The sequence below is a fragment of the Oncorhynchus nerka genome, linkage group LG22 (genome assembly GCF_034236695.1).
Source record: "Oncorhynchus nerka isolate Pitt River linkage group LG22, Oner_Uvic_2.0, whole genome shotgun sequence".
Lineage (NCBI taxonomy): Eukaryota > Metazoa > Chordata > Actinopteri > Salmoniformes > Salmonidae > Oncorhynchus > Oncorhynchus nerka.
The window spans coordinates 52,891,201-52,918,333 of NC_088417.1; the positions used below are offsets into that span (position 1 = coordinate 52,891,201).

At 40.3% G+C, this 27,133-nt stretch overlaps 2 protein-coding genes across 2 annotated transcripts in view; both read right to left on the bottom strand.

Annotated features, from left to right (window-relative positions):
* The window catches only part of LOC115105319 (POU domain, class 2, transcription factor 3-like), a 28,081-nt gene extending 23,005 nt beyond the window's left edge, over positions 1-5,076 (bottom strand). Inside the window, exons 1-2 of the mRNA XM_029627240.2 lie at positions 4,903-5,076; positions 4,467-4,523 (exon numbers count right to left, since the gene is read on the bottom strand). Of these exons, the coding sequence (XP_029483100.1) occupies positions 4,467-4,515 (49 nt within the window). The 5' untranslated portion in view covers positions 4,516-4,523; positions 4,903-5,076. The remainder of the gene's footprint in view (positions 1-4,466; positions 4,524-4,902) is intronic.
* Positions 5,077-5,362: 286 nt separating this feature from the next.
* LOC115104635 (out at first protein homolog) lies at positions 5,363-21,550 on the bottom strand. Its single transcript, XM_029625991.2, has 4 exons — positions 20,925-21,550; positions 14,249-14,383; positions 9,163-9,343; positions 5,363-8,957 (listed from the first exon to the last, which is right to left on the bottom strand). Exons 1-4 carry the CDS (start codon positions 21,153-21,155, stop codon positions 8,680-8,682), a joined length of 825 nt encoding a protein of 274 aa, XP_029481851.1. The 5' UTR covers positions 21,156-21,550; the 3' UTR covers positions 5,363-8,679.
* Between the last annotated feature and the right edge of the window lie 5,583 nt (positions 21,551-27,133).

Below are 27,133 nucleotides of genomic sequence, written 5' to 3' on the forward strand. Positions count from 1 at the left end.
ATGCCCTGAATTTTATCAATATATAGGATAATAATATACAAGATACAGCTTCTTGGCACTAATCATATCTATCCTAATCAGGGGTATAATGTATAAATTCAATACAGCCATATGGATGATTCACCACCATATGGAGTGATTAAGAAGGTTATGATAATTTTAAGCCTACACTGGTACCCTCCCTTCAATACAACAATACCATGTGACAGACAGAGAGTGCAAAGGTCTGCTGTGACAGGTAATCTTCCCTCATTTGAATTTCAAATGGAACCTCTGGGAGTTTGTGGCGAGCGATGTGCCTGCTCGACCCACAGTATGGAAATCTCCCCCCCCCCCACCACCACCCTGTTCAGAGGCCAACCCTCCAGTATGGAAATCATCAAGCCATGCAAATCAGCTGCGTAGTCCTGGCAACCTTTTCAGGCCCTTCCATTGTAATGTTTACAGACCCCCAGGTGCACTGTACACACGGACTAAGGGACCTATTCATTCCGCCTAGCGGAAATTCAGCTTTACAGCGTGATTGAAATTTAAAGGCAATGTTCCCGGTTTAGCAAAGACTGCATTCACGGTAAACGCTGCATATGTCAGCTCAATCGAAAATTACCTTTAAAGCCGCAATATCTAACTTTGGCAACCCAACCAAATTCACATAAAATTGTGTTATTGATCTGTCATTCTCATTGAAAGCAAGTCTAAGAAGCAGTGGATCTGTTCTAAGTGAGCTATTCTATGCTTTTCGTTCTTCAGTTACATTTTTTCTTCTTTTAATTTCGGTTCTGTAAACCATCTTCAAACAGCTTTTGGTTATGGTAAAGACATTTCACAGCGGTTTAGATGGTACAAAGATTATCTACACTATACTTGCTTGTTTTGCCACATAAACTGAAATTAGGCTAACTATTAGAATTAGCAACCAGGAAATGGTGGAGTGATTTTTGCAAAGTGGGGTGGCAGGTAGTCTGGTGGTTAGAGCATAGGGCCACTAACCAAAAGGTTGCTAGATAGAATCTCCGAGCTGACAAGGTAAAAATCTGTCATTCTGCCCCTGAACGAAGCAGTTAACCCACTGTTCTTAGGCCGTTGTTGTAAATAAGAATTTGTTCTTAACTGAGTTGCCTGGTTAAATGAATAAAAAGGTCTTTACATTTCTATTGCAGATTCAGAAATGTTTCAGCTTTACAGATTGAATAGAGCCCTAACTCCAGACCCAGAACTATAATGGAACTGGGTTTAACTTCCATATAATGGTTATATCACACCCCTTGCAATTCTAAAATCTCTGATAAAAAAGGTCTTATGATTTTGTTTCCCATAATGCACATTACCATACTAATAGTAATGGTAAGTGAGTTGACACAGAATAGACCGTCTGGTTGCTCTGGATGACTACTCAGCCAGGTTTTCAGTAATGGGACTGACAGTTTCTGAATCAAGTGTCAAAGCCCTCCATCCAGAATACACTGCTGTGGAAATCAATGCACCTCTGAAAGTGATATCTGGAAAGCCACTTTCTGCAATTAATCATTGTAGTTATACATCAATAAATATTGATAACTCAGCAAATAGACTGTTTCTGAATTTCTTATTTGTATTTCTCATCTGTTTTTGTTCTACCTTATGTAGTATGACAGTGAATTCGGAGAGTATTCAGACTCCTTCCCTTTTTCTACATTTTGTTGCCCTACAGCCTTATTTTATAATAATGACAAAGGGAAAACAGGTTTTTAGAAGTTTTTGTGAATGTTTAAAAATAAAAATTTACTGAAATATGTTATTTAGATAAGTATTCAGACCCTTTGCTATGAGACTCAAATGGAGCTCAAGTGTATCCTGTTTCCATTCATCTTGATTGGAGTCCACCTGTGGTAAATTCAATTGATTGGACATGATTTGGAAAGGCACACACCTGTCCTTATATTGTCCCACAGTTGACAGTGCATGTCAGAGCAAAAACAAAGCCATTAGGTTGAAGGAATTGTTCGTAGAGCTCCGAGACAGTATTGTGTCGAGGCACAGATCTGGGGAAGGGTGCAGCATTGAAGGTCACCAAGAACACAGTGGCCTCCATCATTCTTAAATGGAATAAGTTTGGAACCACCAAGACTCTTCCTAGAGCTGGCTGCCCGGGCAAAGTGAGCAATCGGGTAAGAAGGGCCTTGGTCAGGAACCTGATGGTCACTAAGACAGAGCTCCAGAGTTCCTCTGTGGAGATAGGAGAACTTACCAGAAGGACAACCATCTCTGCAGCACTCCACCAATCAGGCCTTTATAGCAGAGTGGCCAGACTGAAGCCACTCCTCAGTAAAAGGCACCTAAAGGACTCAGACCATGAGAAACAAGATTCTCTGGTCTGATGAAACCAACCGCCACATCTGTTGGAAACCTGGTACCATCCCTACGGTGAAGCATGGTGGTGTCATCATCATGCTGTGGAAATGTTTTTCAGTGGCAGGGACTGGGAGACTTGTCAGGTTCGAGGGAAAGATGAATGGAGCATAGTACAGAGAGCTCCTTGATGAAAACCTGCTCCAGAGCACTCAGGACCTCAGACTGGGGCAAAGGTTCACCTTCCAACAGGACAACCACCCTAAGCGCACAGCCAAGACAACACAGGAGTGGCTTCGGGACAAGTCTCTGAATGTGCTTGAGTGGCCCAGCCAGAACCCGGACTTGACCCGATCGAACATCTCTGGAGAGACCTGAAAATAGCAGCGACGCTCCCCATCCAACCTGACAGAGCTTGAGAGGATCTGAAGAGAAGAATGGGAGATACTCCCCAAATACAGGATTGCCCAAGCTTGTAGCGTCATACCAAGAAGACTCGAGGCTGTAATCGCTGCCAAGGTGCTTCAGCAAAGTACTGAGTTAAGGGTCTGCATACTTATGTAAATGTCATAATTTAGCAAACATTTGTCATTATGGGGTATTGTGTGAAGATTGATGAGGGGACAAAAAATATATATTTTAGAATAAGGCTGCAACATAATGAAATGTGGAAAAAGTAAAGAGGTCTGAATACTTCCTGAATGCACTGTACCTTGTTATTGATCACTACATTGTTGGGTTTAGAGCTTGCAAGAAAGGCATTTTACTGTACGTGAAAACTTGAAACCGATAAAAGGTCTCCATGCTCTAGTATATTATACAAATACTATTCATGAATTTGCTGAGGGGATATCCTCTCAAAGGTACAATTAACACACAGAGAACTATCTTATCTTATTTCATAAAGACCTTTCATTGAAGAAAAAAAGAATTAGGGAGTTATGTTGTTTGATTCATTTTGGTTCATTTGTGTTGAAAAATACAATAAAACAATGAACTGTAAGCTGTGGGAAGGGATTCATGATAACATTGCTCTCAGGGCAAAACGATAGTGATATTTTCTTCCCTTAACTGATGGTCTTGCGTAGCGTTGTGGCTATTAGTGTTAGATTACATGAAATTCATAGCTGGTGTGATCCTGATGTGATCCTATGAGGTGAAGTTGATTCAACTTGAAAGGTTAATGCAACCAGCTACTGCTGCACTCATATTTCAAGGTTTCTCAACCTTGGAGCAGGAAAGTTCAACTAACATTAATTCCTGAGTTCTCTCACCACATTCGCCAATGTTTCTACTCCTAGTGTACTCAAATGATCCCAATTGTATTACATTGATTTGTTTGAATAATATGAATGAAGCTGGGGCAACATCATGATGGAAACGGATTAAAAAACTATTTTTGTAAGATTATGTCCAAAACTTTAAAACAATGAATTCACTTCCATACACTCTGAATCCAAGTTCCACATTTTCATTGAGTTTGTTCCGTGTTTCACCACCTCTCCCATGTCACCTAATAGCCTAGGGATGTGGCAACTTCTCTGCAAACAGCTTGAGGTACATCCTGGTAGAGCCTCCAACGGACAGAATCAACACATCCTATTTCAGAAACACTTGTTCATAGTAAAGTGTTATTGAGGGAGATGTTTGCTGTTGATAAGGTTCTTTCAACCAGAAAAATTATACAGAGAAATAATAATTCACTATTCACACTGTGGTAATCAATACACCCTAACTCCCCACTTATCAGTAAAGGATTGTAGAAATGCTGATAAATACTAGAGAGTTTGTGGGAAATATAGCTTAAAGCTACAAAACAAATGTGCAGACACACCATAACTACTTCAGAAATCAACTTCTATGATTAAAATAACCATAGCAATGTAAAATGTTCATGCTCTGCATGGAAGCGCCACATACCCATGCATCCATGAGGACAGTACGAATAAGCAGAACTTTAAAGGAAAATTCTGTAAGGCTATTTTGTTTTAAACACCACCATCACCAAGAAAAATGTTTAGCAGGTGCAATGGAGGACAAAAGTTTACATCACAATTTGTTCAGATACACCTGACAAGAGTTAGCGACAAACACACAAATTGAAAATAAACATTGAAAATCAGGTGAAACATCCTTACCTGCTTGTTCATGGTGAGCCTTTGAGTGTTCCACACCATCTGTGCTCATCTTAATATCTGTAAATGATAAATACTGCTGATTTTCCTAAAGGATTGTAACTTCACTGGGACAGTGCAGCACACAGCTCTACCAGTAAAATCCAATTGAGGTTATTCTAATGCAGTTTACTTTCAAATTTTCTCCGACATGTGATTGCTGTTATAATATTCATAAGTTGGAGGGTATCCCCATTCAGTATTGACCACAGTTACTCCAGCTCTCTACCCTATCTGAACTCAGTCAAAACCAGATGAATCAAGTCAAGAGACACTCACAACGTTTGTTGAAATGGCTATTTTTTGTTGTTGCTTTTTATTACATTGAATATAAGTATGTAAAACTTGAACAGGTCATTTATTCATTTTGAATTAAAAAATTTAAAAAAAAAATAATTACCTGGATTGAAGAATTGTTCCACTCACTGGTTTAGATAGCACTATGTGAATATGTCCTCTTTTTTCTCTAAAAACATGCTGGTATTGGGATAGAAATTTCACAAACCAACTAGTGCTCATCTGCATTTACCTAAGTGGGATAGTGGAGGAACATTGACCTTTTTTAGTATCCCACACAGGCAGATAGAGTCATTTGCATAAGTCTCTCTGTGTGTCCTATCCAGTCTCAGTTCTTTTGCATAAAACAACAATGGGTTGTCTGCGAATTTAGGAAAGTTGCTCTTCAGTGTATGTGTTTATATAAAGGGAAGGATAAAGGGAAGGACAGCATATCGCAATGGCATAACTTAGCATCAAAGCAGGGCAAATTCGGGAGAGAATTATAGTTATTTGTCACTATGGAACGAGATTGAAATCTACCAATGGGCAGACAAAATGAGCAGACTGCCAAAATATGGGTAACACTTTTTAATACATTTCATGAATAAGCTGTATTTAATTATCAATAAATGTCCATTTCGTTATTTGTAAACATTTATAAACATGCGCACTTACAGGCATTGTAAGCATTACAGTTCATTAGCATTTATAACATGTTATAACTGTATAAAACGTTATGACAGGTTTGGTTCGAAGTGCATTATCATCTGCTTCTTTTCACTACAAGACAACATTGTGCTAGTATGTTTTGAGAGGATGCCACAACCACAGGTCTGTCTGCCTGAATGACATGAAGAAAAGAAGGCATGGGACACACGAAGACCTTCATGCAAATTATTTTGGTCAATCTTAAAACAGATAAAGAGAATATTGATGTTCAGTGGGAGAATGGCCCTGGTGGCGGAGTAAGCAGCTGCCTTGCTCCTCCGCACATGTGCGTGCACACACATACACCATAAGGAAATCTGGAACAGTGCTCAACCTCGGACCCGTGTAAGAAAGTTTCTAAAAAACTATGACTTATAATTTAGCTACAGGCTAAGCCTATCATAAAGCTGTCAAGTCTCCTAAATGTATTTTGTCAGGCAACCTTCAGTCCAGTGATCACCAGAGGGCAGTCAAACTCCACAATGGATATTTGTGCATTATGTATACGGTGGCTTCGGAAAGGATTCAGACCCTTTAACTTTTTCCACATTTTGTTACGTTACAACCTTATTCTAAAATGTATTAAATAGTTTTTCCCTCCTCAGTCTACACGGAATACCCCATAATGACAAAGCAAACACAGGTTTTTAGAAATGTTTGCTAATTTATTAAAAATAAAAAACAGAAATATCACATTTACATACTGTAAGTATTGAAACCCTTTACTCAGTACTTTGTTGAAGCACCTTTGGCAGCAATTACAGTATTGAGTCTTCTTGGCTATGACACTACAAAGTTGGCACACTGGTATTTGGGGAGTTTCTCCTATTCTTCTCTTCAGATCCTCTCAAGTTCTGTCAGGTTGGATGGGGAGTGTCTCTGCACAGCTAGTTTCAGGGCTCTCCAGAGATGTTTGATTGCGTTCAAGTCTGGGCTCTGGCTGGGCCACTCAAGCACATCCAGAGACTTGTCCCTGAATGTCTTTAGGTGCCTTTTGGTAAACTCCAAGCGGGCTGTCACTTTCTTTTTACTGAGGAGTGGCCTCTGTCTGGGCCCTCTACCATAAAGGCCTGATTGGTAGAGTGCTGTAGTGATGGTTCTCCTTCTGGAGGGTTCTCACATCTCCACAGAGGACCTCCAGAGCTCTTTCAGAGTGACTATCGGGTTCTTGGTCACCTCCCTTCTCCCCCAATTGCTCAGTTTGCCCGGATGGCCAGCTCTAGGAAGAGTCTTGGTGGTTCTAAACTTATTCCATTTAATAATGATGGAGGACACTGTATTCTTGGGGTTTTAGATGTCTATATTGTGCATTATGATGTTAATATGCCCACAAATCCAGCTTTGCAAATATGACACCCAACAGAAGAAGCATTAGGCCTAGTATAAAGACTAATAAGGATTTTCATTTGTCAAAGTTAGACACCTTTAGGAAACATTTTTGAACTTCAACTGCAGATTTTTTACATAAAACATTTAAAACCATATAATTACTTTCAAATCAAACAACACAGTGACAAGTTAAGGCACTTACCATCAACCAATAATTTATAGATTTAAAAAATAAATGTTTATGTTTTGTTCCTGGACGTATGCTTTAGGTCCATTTTTGAAAAATCACTTTTGTTTGTAACAGTTCTTCCCTCAGAGAGACACATGAGCAGTTATCATAATGTACCAATGACATGCAGAACAGCAATCTCCAGTACAAGCTTAATCACTGGCACTTTGGACATTACGTTTGAAAAGTTGAATAAATATATAAAGGACAGAAAGACTACATAAACTTTTCAGTCCACTAGTTTGTGTCTTCGGGTTTATCACAACAAGATAGTAAATCTGAAAATATATTGTTGATCAAAGAGGTAAAAAAAAGTATTGACAAAAAGTAGAACAGAGAAGTTCCCAGATATAAGTTGCCTGATGAATATCTCATACCACCATGAATATGACAGCACAATACTCACAGTTAATCACTTTATTCTGTATACCTATAGTATAAACATGACTTAAGTCAGTGTCTGCATATGATGCTACACGCTGATGTATTTGACAGCAATGAAAAAACCCTTCCAGCGAGCCCAAAAATTGGTCCCTATAGTTCAAGGCAAGAGTGTGGATATTGGTTACAGACCGTACTGTTTCAATACCCTAGTTCTTTTAACAGGATGTAAATAAATGGCTTTATTTTGCATTAAGTCAATAAAAACTACATCAGTTAAGTGATTCATTCACTACCATGGATGAATGTTTTCTCTTGAGCAGATTCACCATCCAATTTGACCCCAACGGAGCACTGAACAAATCAAAACATTCATCCATAGTAGCATGGGCAATTCCATCTAGGTTGGGCGATATTACCATTTTCACATTGTCAATTTTCCCCCATTAAGCTCCTGTCTAGCTGCCCTAATACAGACACTTGCATGCTTAGGAAAAGTATTATTATATATGGACTCAACACACCACTGTAGGAAACATCCAACATTAAAAACACATGGTTACAATAGATATGCTACTGTCTGGTTGAATCCAAATACCTTGGTGGTAAGTCAGAGACACTCTTCTGTCTGAAAATAAGTTAGTGTAAGTCCAAGTGTACAAAACATTAAGAACACTTGATCTTTCCATGACATAGACTGACCAGGTGAATCCAGGTGAGAGCTATGATCCCTTATTGATGTTAAATCCACTTCAATCAGTGTAGATGAAGGGGAGGAGACAGGTTAAAGAAGGATTTTTAAGCCTTGAGACAATTGAGACATGAATTGTGTATGTGTGCCATTCAGTGGGTGAATGGGCAAGACACAAGATTTAAGTGCCTTTGAACAGGGTATGGTAGTAGGTGCCATGCACACCGGTTTGTGTCAAGAGCTGCAATGCTGCTGGGTTTTTCACGCTCAACAGCTTCCTGTGAGTATCAGGAATGATCCACCACCGAAAAGACATCCAGCCAACTTGACACAACTGTGGGAAGCATTGGAGTCAACATTTCGGCCCCTTGCGGAGTCTATGCCCTGATGAATTGAGGCTTTTCGGAGGGAAAAACTCAATATTAGGAAGGTGTTCCTAATGTTTGGTATACTCTGTATACACTTCAAGGCCTCTTGCCAATCCCCTGCCATGCTCAGTCCAGATGTGCACGGTAGGCTAAATGCCATCTAGGAAAGAACTAAGGGCAAAACCAGCTGCTCTAGGTCTCCTCATCCCATGGGCAGAGCTGTTTATGGGGGACGTAGTAGTCAAAGCGGTAGCCCTTGCTGCAGCTCCTGATGCCACACTTGTACGGGTTGGTCCTTCCAGCCGCGCCCCGGCGGCTGCGGCAGTATTTGAGCAGGCAGGGGAGCCACTCCAGACGTAGGTGATAGCTGCAGAAGCATGGCTGCCACAGGTCCAGAGTGGAGGGGCATCGCTGCAGACCAGAGACGTCCACTGTCTGGGGCAGGGGCTCAAACTCAATGGCCTCTATTCCTGTAGAGACATTTTGACTTTCGATCAAAGAATGTCTGTTAAAATGCATGGCAATGAACTTCATAGCTGTGCAGATAAACATCCAAAAGCTTAAGGACACTTAGGCAACAATATGGGAAAAAAAGCTAGGATAGACAGAATGAAAACGTTCCTTTAAAACACCCAAACAACACTAACAGAGCATCTGAATGGAAGCCAAACTCACCTTTATCCAGCCAATGCTTGGTGTCAGCTGTCCGGGTATAAAACCCCTCATGGGCCTCCTTACACACGTTGTGGATGAGTGTGTTGAGGTGCCCTGCATGACTCACGTTCACCACCATGTCCATGTGGAGGTGTTCCACCCCACGCTTCTCCTCTGCCGTGCGGACCAAGTGGGGGTTCTTCTGTAGAATCCCATCACAGAACAGCTATATTTTAAAATGCGAGGAAGTTGAAAAAGGACAAGTATTGCTGGTAGAATAAATTTAGCAATAGAATTAAGCTCCACTACTTTGTGTGAGGATTAAACAGTTTGGTGGTAAGTTAGATAACTTTGTGCATCATTTTTACTTATGGGCTAGTGATGAAGATACTGTATTGAAAGTCCAGGACGAGGCTTATTCTGTGTCTGGGAAACCAGCCCTATAACATGTTATTATAACACAAAATGGGTCGTTCCACCAATCCGGTGCCTTTTGAGAAGTGTTTTAAAAAAGTTCTGTCGTCAGCTTCATAGAAACACGTATGTGGGAAGAGGTCATTTTTTTTTTTAAATACACCACTACCAGTCAAAATTATAGAACACTTACTCATTCAATGGTTTTTCTATATGGTACTATTTTCTACATTGTATAATAATAGTGAAGACATCAAAAATATGAAATAACACATATGCAATCATGTAGTGTCATGACGTTGGCCTGTTGGGGGACGTTGATGAACCCCATAAATACCTTTCCCCTCTTTCCTCTCTCTACTCTACCGATGTGACTATTGAAAATTCCTTTGTTAACATAGAGAGTCTGGGAACATCAAAAGGTTGGAAACGGAACCCTATTTCGGTAATCCAACCAGTTGAAAATATGCATTGGTACTTACTGAATATGATGTCAGATCAGTTCGCATCTGAGACATTATTACTGATGATAGGACGACATAAACTGTATCTTGGGCCTCCCGGGTGGCGCAGTGGTTACTGTACTGCAGCGCCAGCTGTGCAATCAGAGACTCTGGGTTCGCGACCAGGCTCTGTCGTAACCAGCCGCGACCGGGAGGTCCGTGGGGCGACGCACAATTGGCCTAGCGTCGTCCGGGTTAGGGAGGGCTTGGCCGGTAGGGATGTCCTTGTCTCATCTCGCACCAGCGACTCCTGTGGCAGGCCGGGCGCAGTGCGCGCTAACCAAGGTTGCCGAGGGTTGTGTATCGGAGGACGCATGACTTTCAGCCTTCCTCTCCACAGCCCGTACGGGAGTTGTAGCGATGAGACAAGATAGTAGCTACTAAAACAATTGGATACCACGAAATTGGGGAGAAAAAGGGGTAAAATTCAACAACAACAAAAAAACTATCTTGGAAAGTCTACACATTCTAGTTCAGATTCACATGGAATTGTTGAGCAATTTAAATGTTTAAATATGAAAAGATTTGTGAAAAGATGAAATGTAATTTTAGCTTCTAAATGAGAGAATTGGTTTTCATGAGTAAACTACGCTCAACTCAGTGGCCCCACCCAGGTGAACAGACATCGGTTGTAAACGATGAAACACGGCCCTCTTTCCCAACCCTATATAAGCCCCTTTACAAAAATGTAACTTCCTGTTCCAAGGACGTGAGGACTTGCGGTCCCCACGTTGAAAGAACAAAGACCACCTACAGAACTAAGCCAACCTCAGCAGGAACCTAATGAAATTAGCATCGAATTTCAATGTGAAGATGACGGTCAACACACCGAAAGGATGAATTTTGACTATGCCAGCCAGAATATAGCATGAGCTTAAAAGTATGGCAACATGGTATGAACTTCGAACTCTTATTCACTAAAGAAGTGATACCTCCAAGCCGTTGCGTTAGCGCAGCAACTGTAAACGTGGGCTAGGAGAGGATGGACAGAGTATCTGTTCTACCACACGATGACGGTACTACCATGTATCCAGTTTACCACCAGAGACATTCTTCAAAGGACAAGAGATCCCTGCTGGGCAACCCGCCCTACTATCTATGACCAATCTACCAAAGCGCATTATAGAGAAGATAGCCCTATTTGGTAAAAGACCAAGTCATATTATGGCAAGAACAACTCAAATAAGCAAAGAGAAACAACAGTCCATCATTACTATTAAGACATGAAGGTCAGTCAATCCGGGAAATTTCAAGAACTTTGAACGTTTTTTCAAGTGCAGTTGCAAAAACCATCAAGCCCTATGATGAAACTGGCTCTCATGATGACCACCACAGGAATGGAAGACCCAGAGTTACCTCTGCTGCAGAGGATACGTTCGTTAGATTTACCAGCCTCAGAAATTGCAGCCCAAATAAATGCTTCGCAGAGTTTAAGTAACAGACACATCTCAACATCAACTGTTCAGAGGAGACTGTGTGAATCAGGCCTACATGGTCGAATTGCTGTAAAGAAAACACTACTAAAGGACAAAAATAATAAGAAGAGGCTTGGGCCAATAAACACTTGCAATGGACATTAGACCGGTGGAAATGTATCCTATGGACTGGAGTCCAAATTGGAGATTTTTGGTTCCAACCGCCGTGTCTTTTTGAGGTGTGGGTGAACGGATGATCTCTGCATGTGTATTTCCCACCGTAAAGTATGGAGGAAGAGGTGTGATGATGTAGGGGTGCTTTGCTGGTGACACTCTCTGTGATTTATTTTGAATTCTAGGCACACTTAACCAGCATGGCTACCACTGCATTCTGCAGTGATACACCATCCCATCTGGTTTGGGCTTAGTGGAACTATAAATTGTTTTGAACAGGACAATGACCCAGCACACCTCCAGGCTGTGTAAGGGCTATTTTACCAAGAAGGAGAATGATGGAGTGCTGCATCAGATGACCTGGTCTCCACAATCCCCCAACATTAGACAAATTGAAATGGTTTGGGATGAGTCGGACCGCAGAGTGAAGGAAAAACAGCCAACAAGTGCTCAGTATAATGTGGGAACTCCTGCAAGACTGTTGGAAAAGCATACAAGGTGAAGCTGGTTGAGAGAATACCAAGAGTGTGCAAAGATGTCATCAAGGCAAAGGGTGGCTACTTTGAAGAATCTCAAATGTAAAATATATTTTGATTTGTTTAACACTTTTTTTGGCTACTACGATTCCATATGTGTTATTTCATAGTTTTGATGTCTTAACTATTATTCTACAATGTAGAAAATAGTACAAATAAAGAAAAACCCTTGAATGAGTAGGTGTTCTATAACTTTTGCCCCGTAGTGTATATAAAGTGCCTACTAAGTGCCAAGTAAAGTAACATGGTTGACTGTATAATAGGGTTGACAATAAATCCCTTTGTGACAGGGGGAATAGAAGATTGTTGTGTGCAATACGAATTGGCAATTCAATTAAATTCATTTAAATTGAAACATTTCTAGCCTGTCTATCTAGGGGTAAAAGGGTTGACATGTTACGCTCAACCCATTCAGTTTTCCAACACTAAACAACAGAAAATTGCCAAAAAGTATAGAACCAGCTCACCTGCTTTTAAACTATATGTTCAATGTTAAAAAAAAGGAATAGTTTCACCATATTGAAAAGACAGTTCGGTTTGCGTAACAGTTGATCTTAATGAGGGAAAGGAAAGGGAAAGGGGTGACACCTAGTCAGATGTACAACTGAATGCCTTCAACTGAAATGTCTTCCGCATTTAACCCAACCCCTCTGAATCAGAGAGGTGCGGGGGGCTGCCTTATTCGACATCCACGTCTTCGGCGCCCGGGGAACAGTGGGTTAACTGCCTTGCTCAGGGGCAGAACGACGACAGATCTTTACCTTGTCAACTTGGGACAGACGTAAATGAATCACTAATCACATTAAATAAATTATCATCGTCAAAATTTACTTCCTCAAAGCAACAAAATAACTAGGGCTTTACCATGATGGTGAAAACTTGAAATGTTGGGGTTAAGGCTTCCTAGAAGTCACAGTGAAATGCTGAATTTTGGCACTTTAGCAAGTCTTTATGGATAATTCGATAAATCTATTTTTAATATCCATGTGGTCTATATTAAAGGGTTCTTAATTTAATATAAAAAGCTTTTAAAATTAAATATTAGTACAAAATGTATACTTAAAATATCAAAAGGGATGGAAAAGGCACTCTTTCATGTAAAGACCCATCTCTTATAATAACACCATTGGTACCATACCTTCACATCCAAAACCTGTCCCTAGTTACCTCTCCCTATGCATTTACATTACATTTAAGCCATTTAGCAGACGCTCTTATCCAGAGCGACTTACAAATTGGTGCGTTCACCTTAAGACATCCAGTGGAACAGCCACTTTACAATAGTGCATCTAAATCTTTTAAGGGGGGTGAGAAGGATTACTTTATCCTATCCTAGGTATTCCTGAAAGAGGTGGGGTTTCAGGTGTCTCCGGAAGGTGGTGATTGACTCCGCTGTCCTGGCGTCGTGAGGGAGTTTGTTCCACCATTGGGGGGCCAGAGCAGCGAACAGTTTTGACTGGGCTGCGCGGGAACTGTACTTCCTCAGTGGTAGGGAGGCGAGCAGGCCAGAGGTGGATGAACGCAGTGCCCTTGTTTGGGTGTAGGGCCTGATCAGAGCCTGGAGGTACTGAGGTGCCGTTCCCCTCACAGCTCCGTAGGCAAGCACCATGGTCTTGTAGCGGATGCGAGCTTCAACTGGAAGCCAGTGGAGAGAGCGGAGGAGCGGGGTGACGTGAGAGAACTTGGGAAGGTTGAACACCAGACGGGCTGCGGCGTTCTGGATGAGTTGTAGGGGTTTAATGGCACAGGCAGGGAGCCCAGCCAACAGCGAGTTGCAGTAATCCAGACGGGAGATGACAAGTGCCTGGATTAGGACCTGCGCTGCTTCCTGTGTGAGGCAGGGTCGTACTCTGCGGATGTTGTAGAGCATGAACCTACAAGAACGGGCCACCGCCATGATGTTAGTTGAGAACGACAGGGTGTTGTCCAGGATCACGCCAAGGTTCTTAGCGCTCTGGGAGGAGGACACAATGGAGTTGTCAATATGACAACATATGAGTATGCCCCATATGGGAATGATGGCCCAGATTATGAGGGACAGTGGTGGTTTGTTACAGCAGCTCACCTGTCTGAGGCGAGCCATGGACTCAGTGGGAATGATCTCGTGGTGATCGAGGCGCGAGACAAAGCACAGCACCTGGTATTGGTTCTGGCCTCGCTCTGGCTCCCCCAGGATCAGAGCTCGGACGATCCTCACATCCTGAAAAAAAGAGAGAGAGGAGAGAAATAGGAAATATAAACAGGATATAAATTCACATATTAGTGATACACTATACACTGAGTGTACAAAACATTAAGAAGACCTTCCTAATATTGAGTTGCTCCCCCCAGTTTGCCCTCAGAACAGACTCAATTAGACTGCAAACTCTCCTTCCAGACTCACATCAAACATCTCCAATCGAAAATCAAATCAAGAGTCGGCTTTCTATTCCGAAACAAAGCCTCCTTCACTCACGCCGCCAAGCTTACCCTAGTAAAACTGACTATCCTACCGATCCTCGACTTCGGCGATGTCATCTACAAAATGGCTTCCAACACTCTACTCAGCAAACTGGATGCAGTCTATCACAGTGCCATCCGTTTTGTCACTAAAGCACCTTATACCACCCACCACTGCGACTTGTATGCTCTAGTCGGCTCGCCCTCGCTACATATTCGTCGCCAGACCCACTGGCTCCAGGTCATCTACAAGTCCATGCTAGGTAAAGCTCCGCCTTATCTCAGTTCACTGGTCACGATGGCAACACCCATCCGTAGCACGCGCTCCAGCAGGTGTATCTCACTGATCATCCCTAAAGCCAACACCTCATTTGGCCGCCTTTCGTTCCAGTACTCTGCTGCCTGTGACTGGAACGAACTGCAAAAATCGCTGAAGTTGGAGACTTTTATCTCCCTCACCAACTTCAATCATCAGCTATCCGAGCAGCTAACCGATCGCTGCAGCTGTACATAGTCTATTGGTAAATAGACCACCCATTTTCACCTACCTCATTCCCATACTGTTTTTGTACTGTTTTTTATTTATTTACTTTTTCTGCTCTTTTGCACACCAATATCTCTACCTGTACATGACCATCTGATCATTTATCACTCCAGTGTTAATCTGCAAAATTGTAATTATTCGCCTACCTACTCATGCCTTTTGCACACATTGTATATAGACTGCCCCTTTTTTCTACTGTGTTATTGACTTGTTAATTGTTTACTCCATGTGTAACTCTGTGTTGTCTGTTCACACTGCTATGCTTTATCTTGGCCAGGTCGCAGTTGCAAATGAGAACTTGTTCTCAACTAGCCTACCTGGTTAAATAAAGGTGAAATAAATAAAAAAAATTCGTCAGGGCATGGAGTCTACTAGGTGTCGAAAGAAGCTACATACATACTGCATGGCATAAGGGAACCTTCGTGTAAAAGTGCTGCCAAAACTCCACTATGCGTTTGGCATAAGGATAATCCATAAATAAGTAACTACTATATCAAGTGTCATGTCTGTTATGAGGGCTGACCTGACCTGACCTAGAAACATGAGACCTGAATCCAACCCTATACCCACATCTGTCACAATGCTACACTGACTTAATTTTGGCTATCCCAAAATCGACTATGTTTACATGCACACAATACTATGATTATTGTGAATACTCATATTAATATAATACTAAGATTAACATGATTTGCAAGTAGAACGTTTAACCTTATAATGCGGTTAACATATACAATATCTGATAATCAGGCTACAGTGCCTTCAGAAATTATTCACAACCCTTTACTTTGTCCACATTTGTTGTGTTACAAAGTAAAAATAAAATGGATGTGATTGTCATTTTTGGTCAAATTTCTACACAAAATACTCTTTAATGTCAAAGAGGGAGAAAAAAATCAAACATTTGTAAAAAAAATTAAAAAATAAAAAATAAAAATTGAATGTATCGTGATTAGATAAGTATTCAAGCACTGAGTAAATACATGCTAGAATCACCTTTGGCAGCGATTACAGCTGTGAGTCTTTCTGGGTAAGTCTCTAATAGCTTTGCACCCCTGGATTGTACAATATTTGCGCATTATTACTTTTAAAATTAATCAAGTTGGTTGTTGATCACTGCTAGACAGCCATTTCCAAGTCTTGCCATCGATTTTTAAGTCAAAACTGTAACTAAGCCACTCAGGAGCATTCAATGTCACCTTGGTAAGTAACTCCAGTGTATATTTGGCCTTGAGTTTTAGGTTATTCTCCGCCTGAAAGGTTAATTTACTCTTTCAGTGTCTGCTGGAAAGTAGTCTGAACAAGGTTTTCCTCTAAGATTTTGCCTGTGCTTAGCTCTATTCTATTTTTTTCTCATAAAAAGAACCCCATAGTCCTTGCTGATGACAAGCATACCCATAACATGATGCAGCCACCACCATGCTTGAAAATGTGAAGAGTGGTAGTCAGAGATATTATTATTAGATTTGCCCCAAACATAATGCTTTGTATTCAGGACATAAACTACATTTCTTTGCCAATTATTTTGCAGTTTTACTTTAGTACCTTTATTGGCAACATAATGCATGTTTGGGAATATTTTATTCTGTACAGGTCTCCTTCTTTTCACTCTGTCAATAATGTTAGTATTGTGGAGGAACTAAAATGTTGTTGATCCATCCTCAGTTTTCTCCTATCCCAGCTATTAAACTCTGTAAGGGTTTTAAAGTCACCATTGACCTCATGGTGAAATCAATGAGCAGGTTCCTTCCTCTCCGGCAACTGAGTTTGGATGGACGCCTCTTTCTTTGTAGTGACTGGGTGTATATTCAATGCCTGCTTTTTTAAAAAATGTATCAAGCTACCAATAAGTCTCATTCTTTGCGAACCATTGGAAATAAATAAAAAATGAAATTCACTGCTCGACCGAGGGACCTTACAGACAATTGTATGTGTGGGGTAGAGAGATGATGTAGTAATTCAAAAATCATTCTAGCCCTCAGAAAACTGAACACATGAATGTTCTTGCAACGCTCCATTAAACGTGTCTATAACATTAACACTATTATTGCACACAATGTGAATCCACGCAACTTACTATGTGAATTGTTAAGCAAATTTTTGCTCGCAAAACTTATTTAGGCTTGAATATTTATTGACTCAAGTCATTTCAGCTTTTAATTTTTAATGAATTTGTAAAAAATGTAATTCCACTTTGACAGCCTGAATTTAAAATATATACAATTGAGTTTTTTTGGTCACTGGCCTACACATGATACCCCATTTCATGTGTAGGCCGGTGACCAAAAATAATACATTTAATATATTTTAAATTCAGGCAGTGACACAGCAAAATGTGGGAAAAATAAAGGGGTGTAAACACTTTCTGAAGGCACTGTACCTATAAGGTAGTCGTTTTGGAATTGTTAGTTAGATTACTCGTTGGTTATTACTGCATTGTCGGAACTAGAAGCACAAGCATTTCGCGACACTTGCCTTAACATCTGCTAACCATGTGTATGTGACAAATAAATTTGATTTGATTTGATTTAATAAGACTTTGAAAAATTCAGAAAATAGCCAATCAATATTATCCTTGTATCACAAGCGTTCATATTATTTTTGGGAAGCTTATTTTATTCTGAGTTCAGACATATGCAGTTTGTATGTGAAAACCATTTCTAAGATAGATAGTCTACTATAATTTCCGAACACACTTCACTCGCACCAAGAAGGGAGGCTCGTGAAAGCACATGTGCAAATCAAATACACTGCATTAACTCCGATTAAGGTGTTACATTTTCTAATCATTCAAAAGATAGCAACAACAACAAAACTGGTGTTTCAATTTGTTGATGGTTACTCCGCTTATGACCTTACCATAATTAGGATTATGCCAAACTCAGAGTAGTGTCATAATCAGTTGAATATATTAATATAATACTTAATCATTATTGTGCATGTAAACATACTCATTCTTAAAACTCCCAGTAGAACACAAAGCCGAGGTAAACATCCCAGTCGGCTGAGTAGACAAAGGAAGACAAGGCTATCTGAACAAGGAACAAGTCCTTTTCTTCTCTTCATTTACCCATCCCATTGGGTTGATCACCCTCGGAGTAAAACAAGTACCATGATTCAAACACTCTGGTCCTCAAGTTGGAGATGTCGATAATGAGGTCAGGGAAACTGTGGAGTGGTTGAGGAAGAAGAAGAGAAGAAGAAGGAGGATGGGGGACTCTTGTTTCCCCCACTGTGACGGTAGAACATCCAGAGGAGCAGATGGATGGGGTATACAGAGTGGGGGAGGGGATGGGAGCATTCCTGGAGGGGCCTGTGTACAACTCGATTCAAGGCAGGTTTCTTATGGTCGAACTCCAGGCCACCTACAGGGCTCTACACAGTCTACGCAACGGATCCGCAATGGATCTGCTGGAGGTTAGTTTGCATATGTACTTTTGTGAGGCTGGATTTTTGGAATGCAACGCAAAATAGCTCTGTCTGCGTTGACTGTGAAATCACTGTGGTGGGCCCTTAACCTCTCAATGGGCAACAAGTGATTGTCTAATGACTAGCATGATCACTAGAGTCCAAGGAAAGCTAAAGTGAGACATGGTTTGGGGATTGACCCGACAAGATAGGAGGGATTCACACCGACAGAGGATACAGAAACAAAGCTATTTAAATAGGGATTAGGCCGCACGTTGAGAATATCACCACAGTCTGTGAACAAAGCATCAAATGTCTTTATATAAATCTTTGAACAAAGTACCCTATAACATAGCTTGATTAAAATGCTTACTGAACACACCAACACTGATAAAATCGTCATAAACAAAAATGTCAAATGTTACTTTCTCAAAAAGATTGTATTTTTACCAATAACTGCACTGATGCTGTAAAAACATAGCCTGTACAAAACAAGCTTCCATGGGGCAGCTAATAGCTGGAGGTGAGGGTGCGGAGATGAATGCGTAGTTGGCTCATCATGCATACAATCTGATATAACCTGCATGGGTTTGCTGCTGCCCTGGTTCTTCATGGGGGCTGGGTTGGCATGGTAAATACCTCTCACTGACAGACAGAAGAAACGCACCACAGAGCCTCCGATGACAGGTCAAACTGCAGCTCCCATAGGGATGAAGTGAGAGGTGACTCTTTTCCTTCATCTTATCCCCATGCCATCACAACCTGGGACCAAACAAATGACAGATGGCTTGGGAATCGCACCAATGGTTGAATTGAGATACATTCAACAGGAGATATGTGTATGGTGGTGTATGAGGGAGATTTACATTTCTCAACTTGGTTTGAGGCAGAGGGATATTTTCCGGTTTTAAAAACGAAGGTTTGTTAAGGTCATGCTGAAATAGCGTTCAATGTATGAAGTGGATGTAACTTGTGGACCACATGATCACCATTACAGTCGTATACAACAGTCTACAATCCTGGGAACCTTTAACATCACTCCAGCTTGGCAGGCCTCTCACAAATGGATACAGATTGTTCCCTGTCTGGTGAAAAATGCAATATGGCTTGAAATGTCATGGTATTGACATTAAGGTCTGAAAGGCAAGAGTATTTTGTGGTTGCCTAAAATGTTGATTCATCTATTCACATATAGAGGGAGGGGCAGGAATAGGGGAGGAACCAGAAACAAACAACAAAGCTGCCAAAAAGACTTGAAAAATAATACCAGAATGCGTCTGGAATTTTCAGCCATTGATGCTGGATTTTCTGAATATTGCACATCCCATTTACTTCTTAAACAAAAAATGATGTTATTCTCCAGTTAGACTTAGTCCCCTTTCTGCTCCGCCACTTACACACCATAGGAAGACAAATATTCCCTGCATTTTTTTCATTGCACCTTTTCAACAGGTTCCTCTACCAGATGAGATGTCTCGCCTGGCTGTACAATAACTCCACTCTGGCAGCTGGCCTTCAGACCAATTCCAATTTTCCATAAATGTGCATAATGCCGACAGGAGTAGATTGGAAGCACGCACATGGAGTGAGGGAAAGCTGCTGTCCAAATTGACTTGATCCAGACAGAAGAAAATATGTCCCCTGCCTGTTAACTGTAACCAGATAAGCTATTGGGGGACAATAGTTGTACGATTCCTTGATTGCTCTACAAGTCAATAAGACTTTGAATGTGTCTGTAATGTCAGGATATCGTGGGTCATTGTAGGGAGTTCATTAGCCAGGGTAATATCAAATGCCTGCTCAATCAGGGGCAGTTCACAGCAAATCCTAATTAACAAACACTTGTATTGATTGTAATAATGGACAATACAAAAAAAAAAAAATAGGCCTATGTTCACAGAATATAACAAATATGATATAATTCCAAAAGTCAGTCCAAGAGGACTATTTGTCTTTGGTATTTCATCCTTTACAGAAAAAGATTGCTGCAAAAGGGCAGTAATTTTGCTGTGGTACTTTGGAAGCAGTAATTGCAGAATAACTGCAGTTATACTGCAGTAAAAATAAAAAATAAACTGATTTTGGATGCCGTATTTACAGCATACTGCAGTTATACTGCACTCTTTTCTCGTCTGGCAACACAGCAGCATATAGTTAAATAGATGTACAGTAGGCCTATAGATAATGGATAGGCCTTTATAATATCATGTCCAGGATATCTATATAATAGACAGCCTAATGGTGTGTGTATGTGTGTTTATACATATTGGTAGTAACATAATGCAGCATATTACAAAGTTTTTAAAAACTGTTGTAAATATTTACATTGAAGAATATTGACTTAACTCACCCGTTTGAAATCAAATACCACAGTAATATGAGTACCATCTCCTTGCTTGAACTCGACTGTAATGTCATCATTCTCACGGTTGGCGTCCAAAATCTCCTCCCCAATTAGTCCATCACTTAAACGCACTCGTACTTTTAGTTCTGAACAAATCCCAAGCGATACAAGAGTTACCACTAGCAGAGAAATCCGAACTGGTGGCGATATCTCACTTGCATACATTCTGAAACTCATGGAATAACTTTAACTATTAAAAATCTGTCTACTACCCTCGTTGTAAATCATCTTGAAATCGGTCGCAAATATTTCCAAATCAACGAAAAGTCCTGAAAAGTCTGCATAAAGTTCAATCTATGATCCACAGATTTAATTCAGTATTGTGAAATCTCTGCAAATGTTGGTGGCTACCATCCCGCATTGATCGTTGTGTCGCCCGAGTACATTCTATATTCTGATACATTGTAGCGTTTCTGACGTCTGTGAATATAACGTTCTTGCGCACAATCATTAGGCTACTGTAACATTTGCGCTCTTCGTTCAGACGACTTTAACCAGACTTATATTGTGGCAGCCTTCATGAAAAATTGGAAGTCCTCATTTGAGTTTACTATCCCGTTCCCGTCACTTCCTCTGACGAACCCTACTGCACTGTAGGCCTATTGTGGACAATTGCGGGCTCGCAAACCTAAAGAAATATCACTCCCCTAACAATACTTCCCAAGAGGCGCCAATGACATCTGTTGCAGAATAAATTAACTCCTGTTCCATTGATTCAATAGTTTGCGCAATAATAGACTTAAATGCATCAATGTGCCCAATTGTTATCCTAAGTGCCCAATTGTTATCCTACGCCTAGGGAAAGTAATTATTGAGCTTGACCAAACTTTTCTAGGGCATACAGATAGATCCCATGCCAAGCAAAGGATAGGTCAATTTAAAATCCGCCCTTCTCTGTCCCCCCAAAAACAACATTAGATTGATTGGGTAATACATTTCTTCTAAGAAGTGGTATTTAACAGGTTTAACAGCAACTTAATCACCAAGCCAGTGATTTTTGCCCTATTACAACATGTGCTGTGATAATTGCGTTGTTTGATCTATAACCTGTTAGTTCAACAAACAGTTAGATGACCTACAACATGGTCAAGCAAGTTAATGTTTATAAAATGTTCGGAAGACTAACCAACTATTGAAGTCGCAAAGAAAACAGCAACTGTCTCGATTCTTCCAGCACCATTTCAACATAATCAAATCACCTACAGTACAGCTTTGTCTAATACACAGTTACAACTAAAAGATGCCAAACATGATGTAGTTCAATCTAAACTAAATATGATGTGGATGTCCATGGTTATAATTGATCTGTGTATGTGTGCGTTCATGCAAGTAGAAAACATGTTGACTCACCCTTAGAGAAATGCCAATGTCATCCGCCTCGCTTTCATGTTGACAAAACGATATATAACTGTCATGTTGCTGTCTCAGGCTACCTGGATAAAATGCTTGCTCCCTAGAATTTAGGAATTGACGGTTGGATCAGAATTGCCTGGAATTTATGAATTTATGGTTGGATCAGAATTGCTATTATAATAATTGGGCAGTACAGAGAAATAAGTAAAACCACAAGTCCAAATACCTATCTCCATCCATGGCTAATTTAGAAAAGGGCCAATTTTAGTTAGCTAGCCATTGGAGGACAACACAACTAGATGTAACAATAAAAATAATAATGTTTGGTTTTTGATGTGATGTGATTGGTGTGAAGCCGAAACCAAACTGGCTTCTCTTGACACTTTTTTTGGTGTGCCAGGACCATTCACAGTTGAGCTTGCTCAGTTTAGCTCAACAATCATTGGCTATTATTTTGATATATTTTTTGATCAAGGGAGTCCAAATGCTCGCTGGCTTCCCTTGCATTCAATACTATGGATGGCAACATATCATACTCATAGTTATAATTGTAATCATAAAAAAAGATAGATTTTTAAATGGCTAAAAGATAGTTGTTTACAGGGAACTCACTCTACAACTATAGATGAGGTTGGGTGGAAAAAGGACTGGGAGGGAGAAATATATCATTTTAAATATGCTATTGGACCAAAAACTGATTTAGCTAATTCATCTATATTGTCCAAATAATGATGATCCACACTTCTTTGGATATATATAAAGTAATCTATTGAGCTCACAAGTAACAGATACATTTTTCATTATGGTGGGAGATTATATACGGTCTTAAGTATCTCAATGGATCATAAAGGAAATCACATAACACACTATCACCCTCATGCACTTAAGATCACACATATCATGGATACATTAGAACTAATGGATAATATGGAGGCTAAACTGACTTGCCTAGTCAAATAAAGGTTCAATTGTCATTCACATGACAATATATGCTACATACAGTACCAGGCAAAAGTTTGGAGACACCTAGTCATTCAAGGGTTTTTCTAGAGTTGTACTAGATTTCTACATTGTAGAATAATAGTGAATAAATGAAAACTATGAAATAACACATATGGAATCATGTAGTAAGCAAAAAAGTTTTAAACAAATAAAAATATATATTTGAAAATTCTTCAAAGTAGCCACCCTTTTGCCTTGATGACAGTTTTGCACACTCACTATTCTAAAATGAAGAAAATAATACAAATAAAGAAATCCCTTGAATGTGTAGGTGTGTCCAAACTTTTGACTGGTACTGTATATACTGTACCTTACTTTGCTCATAATGATGAAATGTTACAAGAATTGTCAGTCTGTGAGAAAAAAGAAGCCTGCACACAGTTTGATCTCAGGTTTGCGCGATTACCCCAGCACCAGTAGACTTTTTGGATGTGTATATTATTGCCTTGTTTTTAAAGACTAAGATCTATCTAATCCATGGCATTTGCTCATTGAGCTTATAGATGGTGTGTGGTGTCAGAGTGGTTTTCAGCACAACTGTGTAAGGGGCCACTGACGAGACAGGGTATAGGGTCCCTTTGGCTCCTATTGTGTGATTGATTTACAGGCACTGGTCAGAGCTATGGATAAGGGGTGCTTAGTCTCTGTAAATACAGGGACCACAATTACATATTTGTTGTGTTGTGTAATCAACATTACATAAATTACCAAAGCAAATTGAACATCAATTTGTGGAGGAATGCACATTGTTTCGGTGAGGACTTTCATCTGTGTTACTTCATATTCTATCATCATTTTTAGTGTCAGTTGATTAGCTTGAAAAAAAAGGAATATTGCCACAGAAGGAGTAGCCTATTGCCAAATCGTCCATTGGGTCCTTGGATTTCACTTTGCCCCCTATAACACCTTCTCAACTCAGTATTTGTCTCTATGTGTAACAGTGCCTTTAATATATCAGCAACTCCTCTTAGTTTCTGCCTGTTTTATGTAAGACATCTAGCAACATAGAGATGTTACCATTGCACAAAGATTGTCCAAGATCACATTTTCTCATTATTCAAAAGGAACCAAATGTAGCATCTTCTCCCTGCTACACATCCTTTATGGTGAATACTCTCACCACAACGTCTGCTGACATCAGGCTTTCTCATTCTTGCTCAGTGATCTCATGTGTATACTTAGTGTCGCAGACTTGGCGGAGTCTCTATAAATACAGTGTACTTCTCCTCAGAGGGGAGACGTAACGGCATAGCATAGATGAGCATTCCGTCTAACCCCGCCTCCCTCCCACTGCCCAACCCGCAAAGTGCAAAGTCTGGGGCATTCTGCTCAACACACGTCTCTCTGTGTTTCGGCATTCCTCAGTTCAGAAGATTGTTTTCTAATACGCTGTCTAAGCCGGGTTAATTGTGGCAAGTGTATCATTGATATATCACTCAAAACTGTCTCACCTCTATGTGTGCGGCATACCGTTTAGTGATGGGGGAAATCGATACAATTACATATCGCAATATGATTTTTGGCCGATATTATATTGCTATTTGACTTCAAATATTGATTTGTAAAAAAAAAGTTATATTTGTTAACGCTAGTCGTCTGTACCTACGCCAAAACTCTGGTATTTTTCTTCCTATAGCTTGTTCTTCATCTTCTTTATAAATAGTGAGCCAACATGTTTTCAGCACTTTTATTTCCCTGACTGATCAATACTAGTTTTCTCATGCTCTCTTTTGTCTCTCTGCAGCAGACATAGTGAGCAATATGTTTGGAACATCAAATTGCAGTATCGAATCGCAATACATATAGAACTGTGAGAATCGCAATACATATCTAACCGGCACCTTAGTATAGTAATCATTTTGTAACTGGAGGTCCCTGACAATTCCCAGCCCTACCATTAAGGGTGGTAGTCGTTCCTCTCACAGCTTAGGAACGATAGAGTGAATAATACCTATGAATCAATCCCACTATTAAGATTTTGATGTGTTTGCATCTAAAAGCTGTATTGCTATAGTAGGTTACATGGCCTAGGCTGAAATCAATAAACAGTGTTCAAAAGAACACAATATTGGATTATTCATTTATCCAACAACGTTTAGTCTTGTAAAGGACAAACCTATATCCATTTTACTAGATCTGGTTACATTTTTGTTGGAGATCTGGCCATATTGTTTTTGCCCCAAAAACCACCAAATGAGTCTTTAGCTTCTGTAAGAGGAAACCATGTGGGAGAACTGGATGACCTCTTCTTTGCTCAAATCAAATCAAATCCTTTTTTGTCACATGCACATGGTTAGCAGATGTTAATGCTAGTGTAGCGAAATGCTTGTGCTTCTAGTTCCGACAATGCAGTAATAACCAACGAGTAATCTAGCTAACAATTCCAAAACTGCTACCTTATACACACGTGTAAAGGGATAAAGAATATGTACATAAAGATATATGAATGAGTGATGGTACAGAGCAGCATAGGCAAGATACAGTAGATGGTATTGAGTACAGTATATACAGTGCCTTGCGAAAGTATTCGGCCCCCTTGAACTTTGCGACCTTTTGCCACATTTCAGGCTTCAAACATAAAGATATAAAACTGTATTTTTTTGTGAAGAATCAACAACAAGTGGGACACAATCATGAAGTGGAACAACATTTATTGGATATTTCACACTTTTTTAACAAATCAAAAACTGAAAAATTGGGTGTGCAACATTTTTCAGCCCCCTTAAGTTAATACTTTGTAGCGCCACCTTTTGCTGCGATTACAGCTGTAAGTCGCTTGGGGTATGTCTCTATCAGTTTTGCACATCGAGAGACTGAAATTTTTTCCCATTCCTCCTTGCAAAACAGCTCGAGCTCAGTGAGGTTGGATGGAGAGCATTTGTGAACAGCAGTTTTCAGTTCTTTCCACAGATTCTCGATTGGATTCAGGTCTGGACTTTGACTTGGCCATTCTAACACCTGGATATGTTTATTTTTGAACCATTCCATTGTAGATTTTGCTTTATGTTTTGGATCATTGTCTTGTTGGAAGACAAATCTCCGTCCCAGTCTCAGGTCTTTTGCAGACTCCATCAGGTTTTCTTCCAGAATGGTCCTGTATTTGGCTCTATCCATCTTCCCATCAATTTTAACCATCTTCCCTGTCCCTGCTGAAGAAAAGCAGGCCCAAACCATGATGCTGCCACAACCATGTTTGACAGTGGGGATGGTGTATTCAGGGTGATGAGCTGTGTTGCTTTTACGCCAAACATAACATTTTGCATTGTTGCCAAAAAGTTCGATTTTGGTTTCATCTGACCAGAGCACCTTCTTCCACATGTTTGGTGTGTCTCCCAGGTGGCTTGTGGCAAACTTTAAACGACACTTTTTATGGATATCTTTAAGAAATGTCTTTCTTCTGCGCACTCTTCCATAAAGGCCAGATTTGTGCAATATACGACTGATTGTTGTCCTATGGACAGAGTCTCCCACCTCAGCTGTAGATCTCTGCAGTTCATCCAGAGTGATCATGGGCCTCTTGGCTGCATCTCTGATCAGTCTTCTCCTTGTATGAGCTGAAAGTTTAGAGGGACGGTCTTGGTAGATTTGCAGTGGTCTGATACTCCTTCCATTTCAATATTATCGCTTGCACAGTGCTCCTTGGGATGTTTAAAGCTTGGGAAATCTTTTTGTATCCAAATCCGGCTTTAAACTTCTTCACAACAGTATCTCGGACCTGCCTGGTGTGTTCCTTGTTCTTCATGATGCTCTCTGCGCTTTTAACGGACCTCTGAGACTATCACAGTGCAGGTGCATTTATA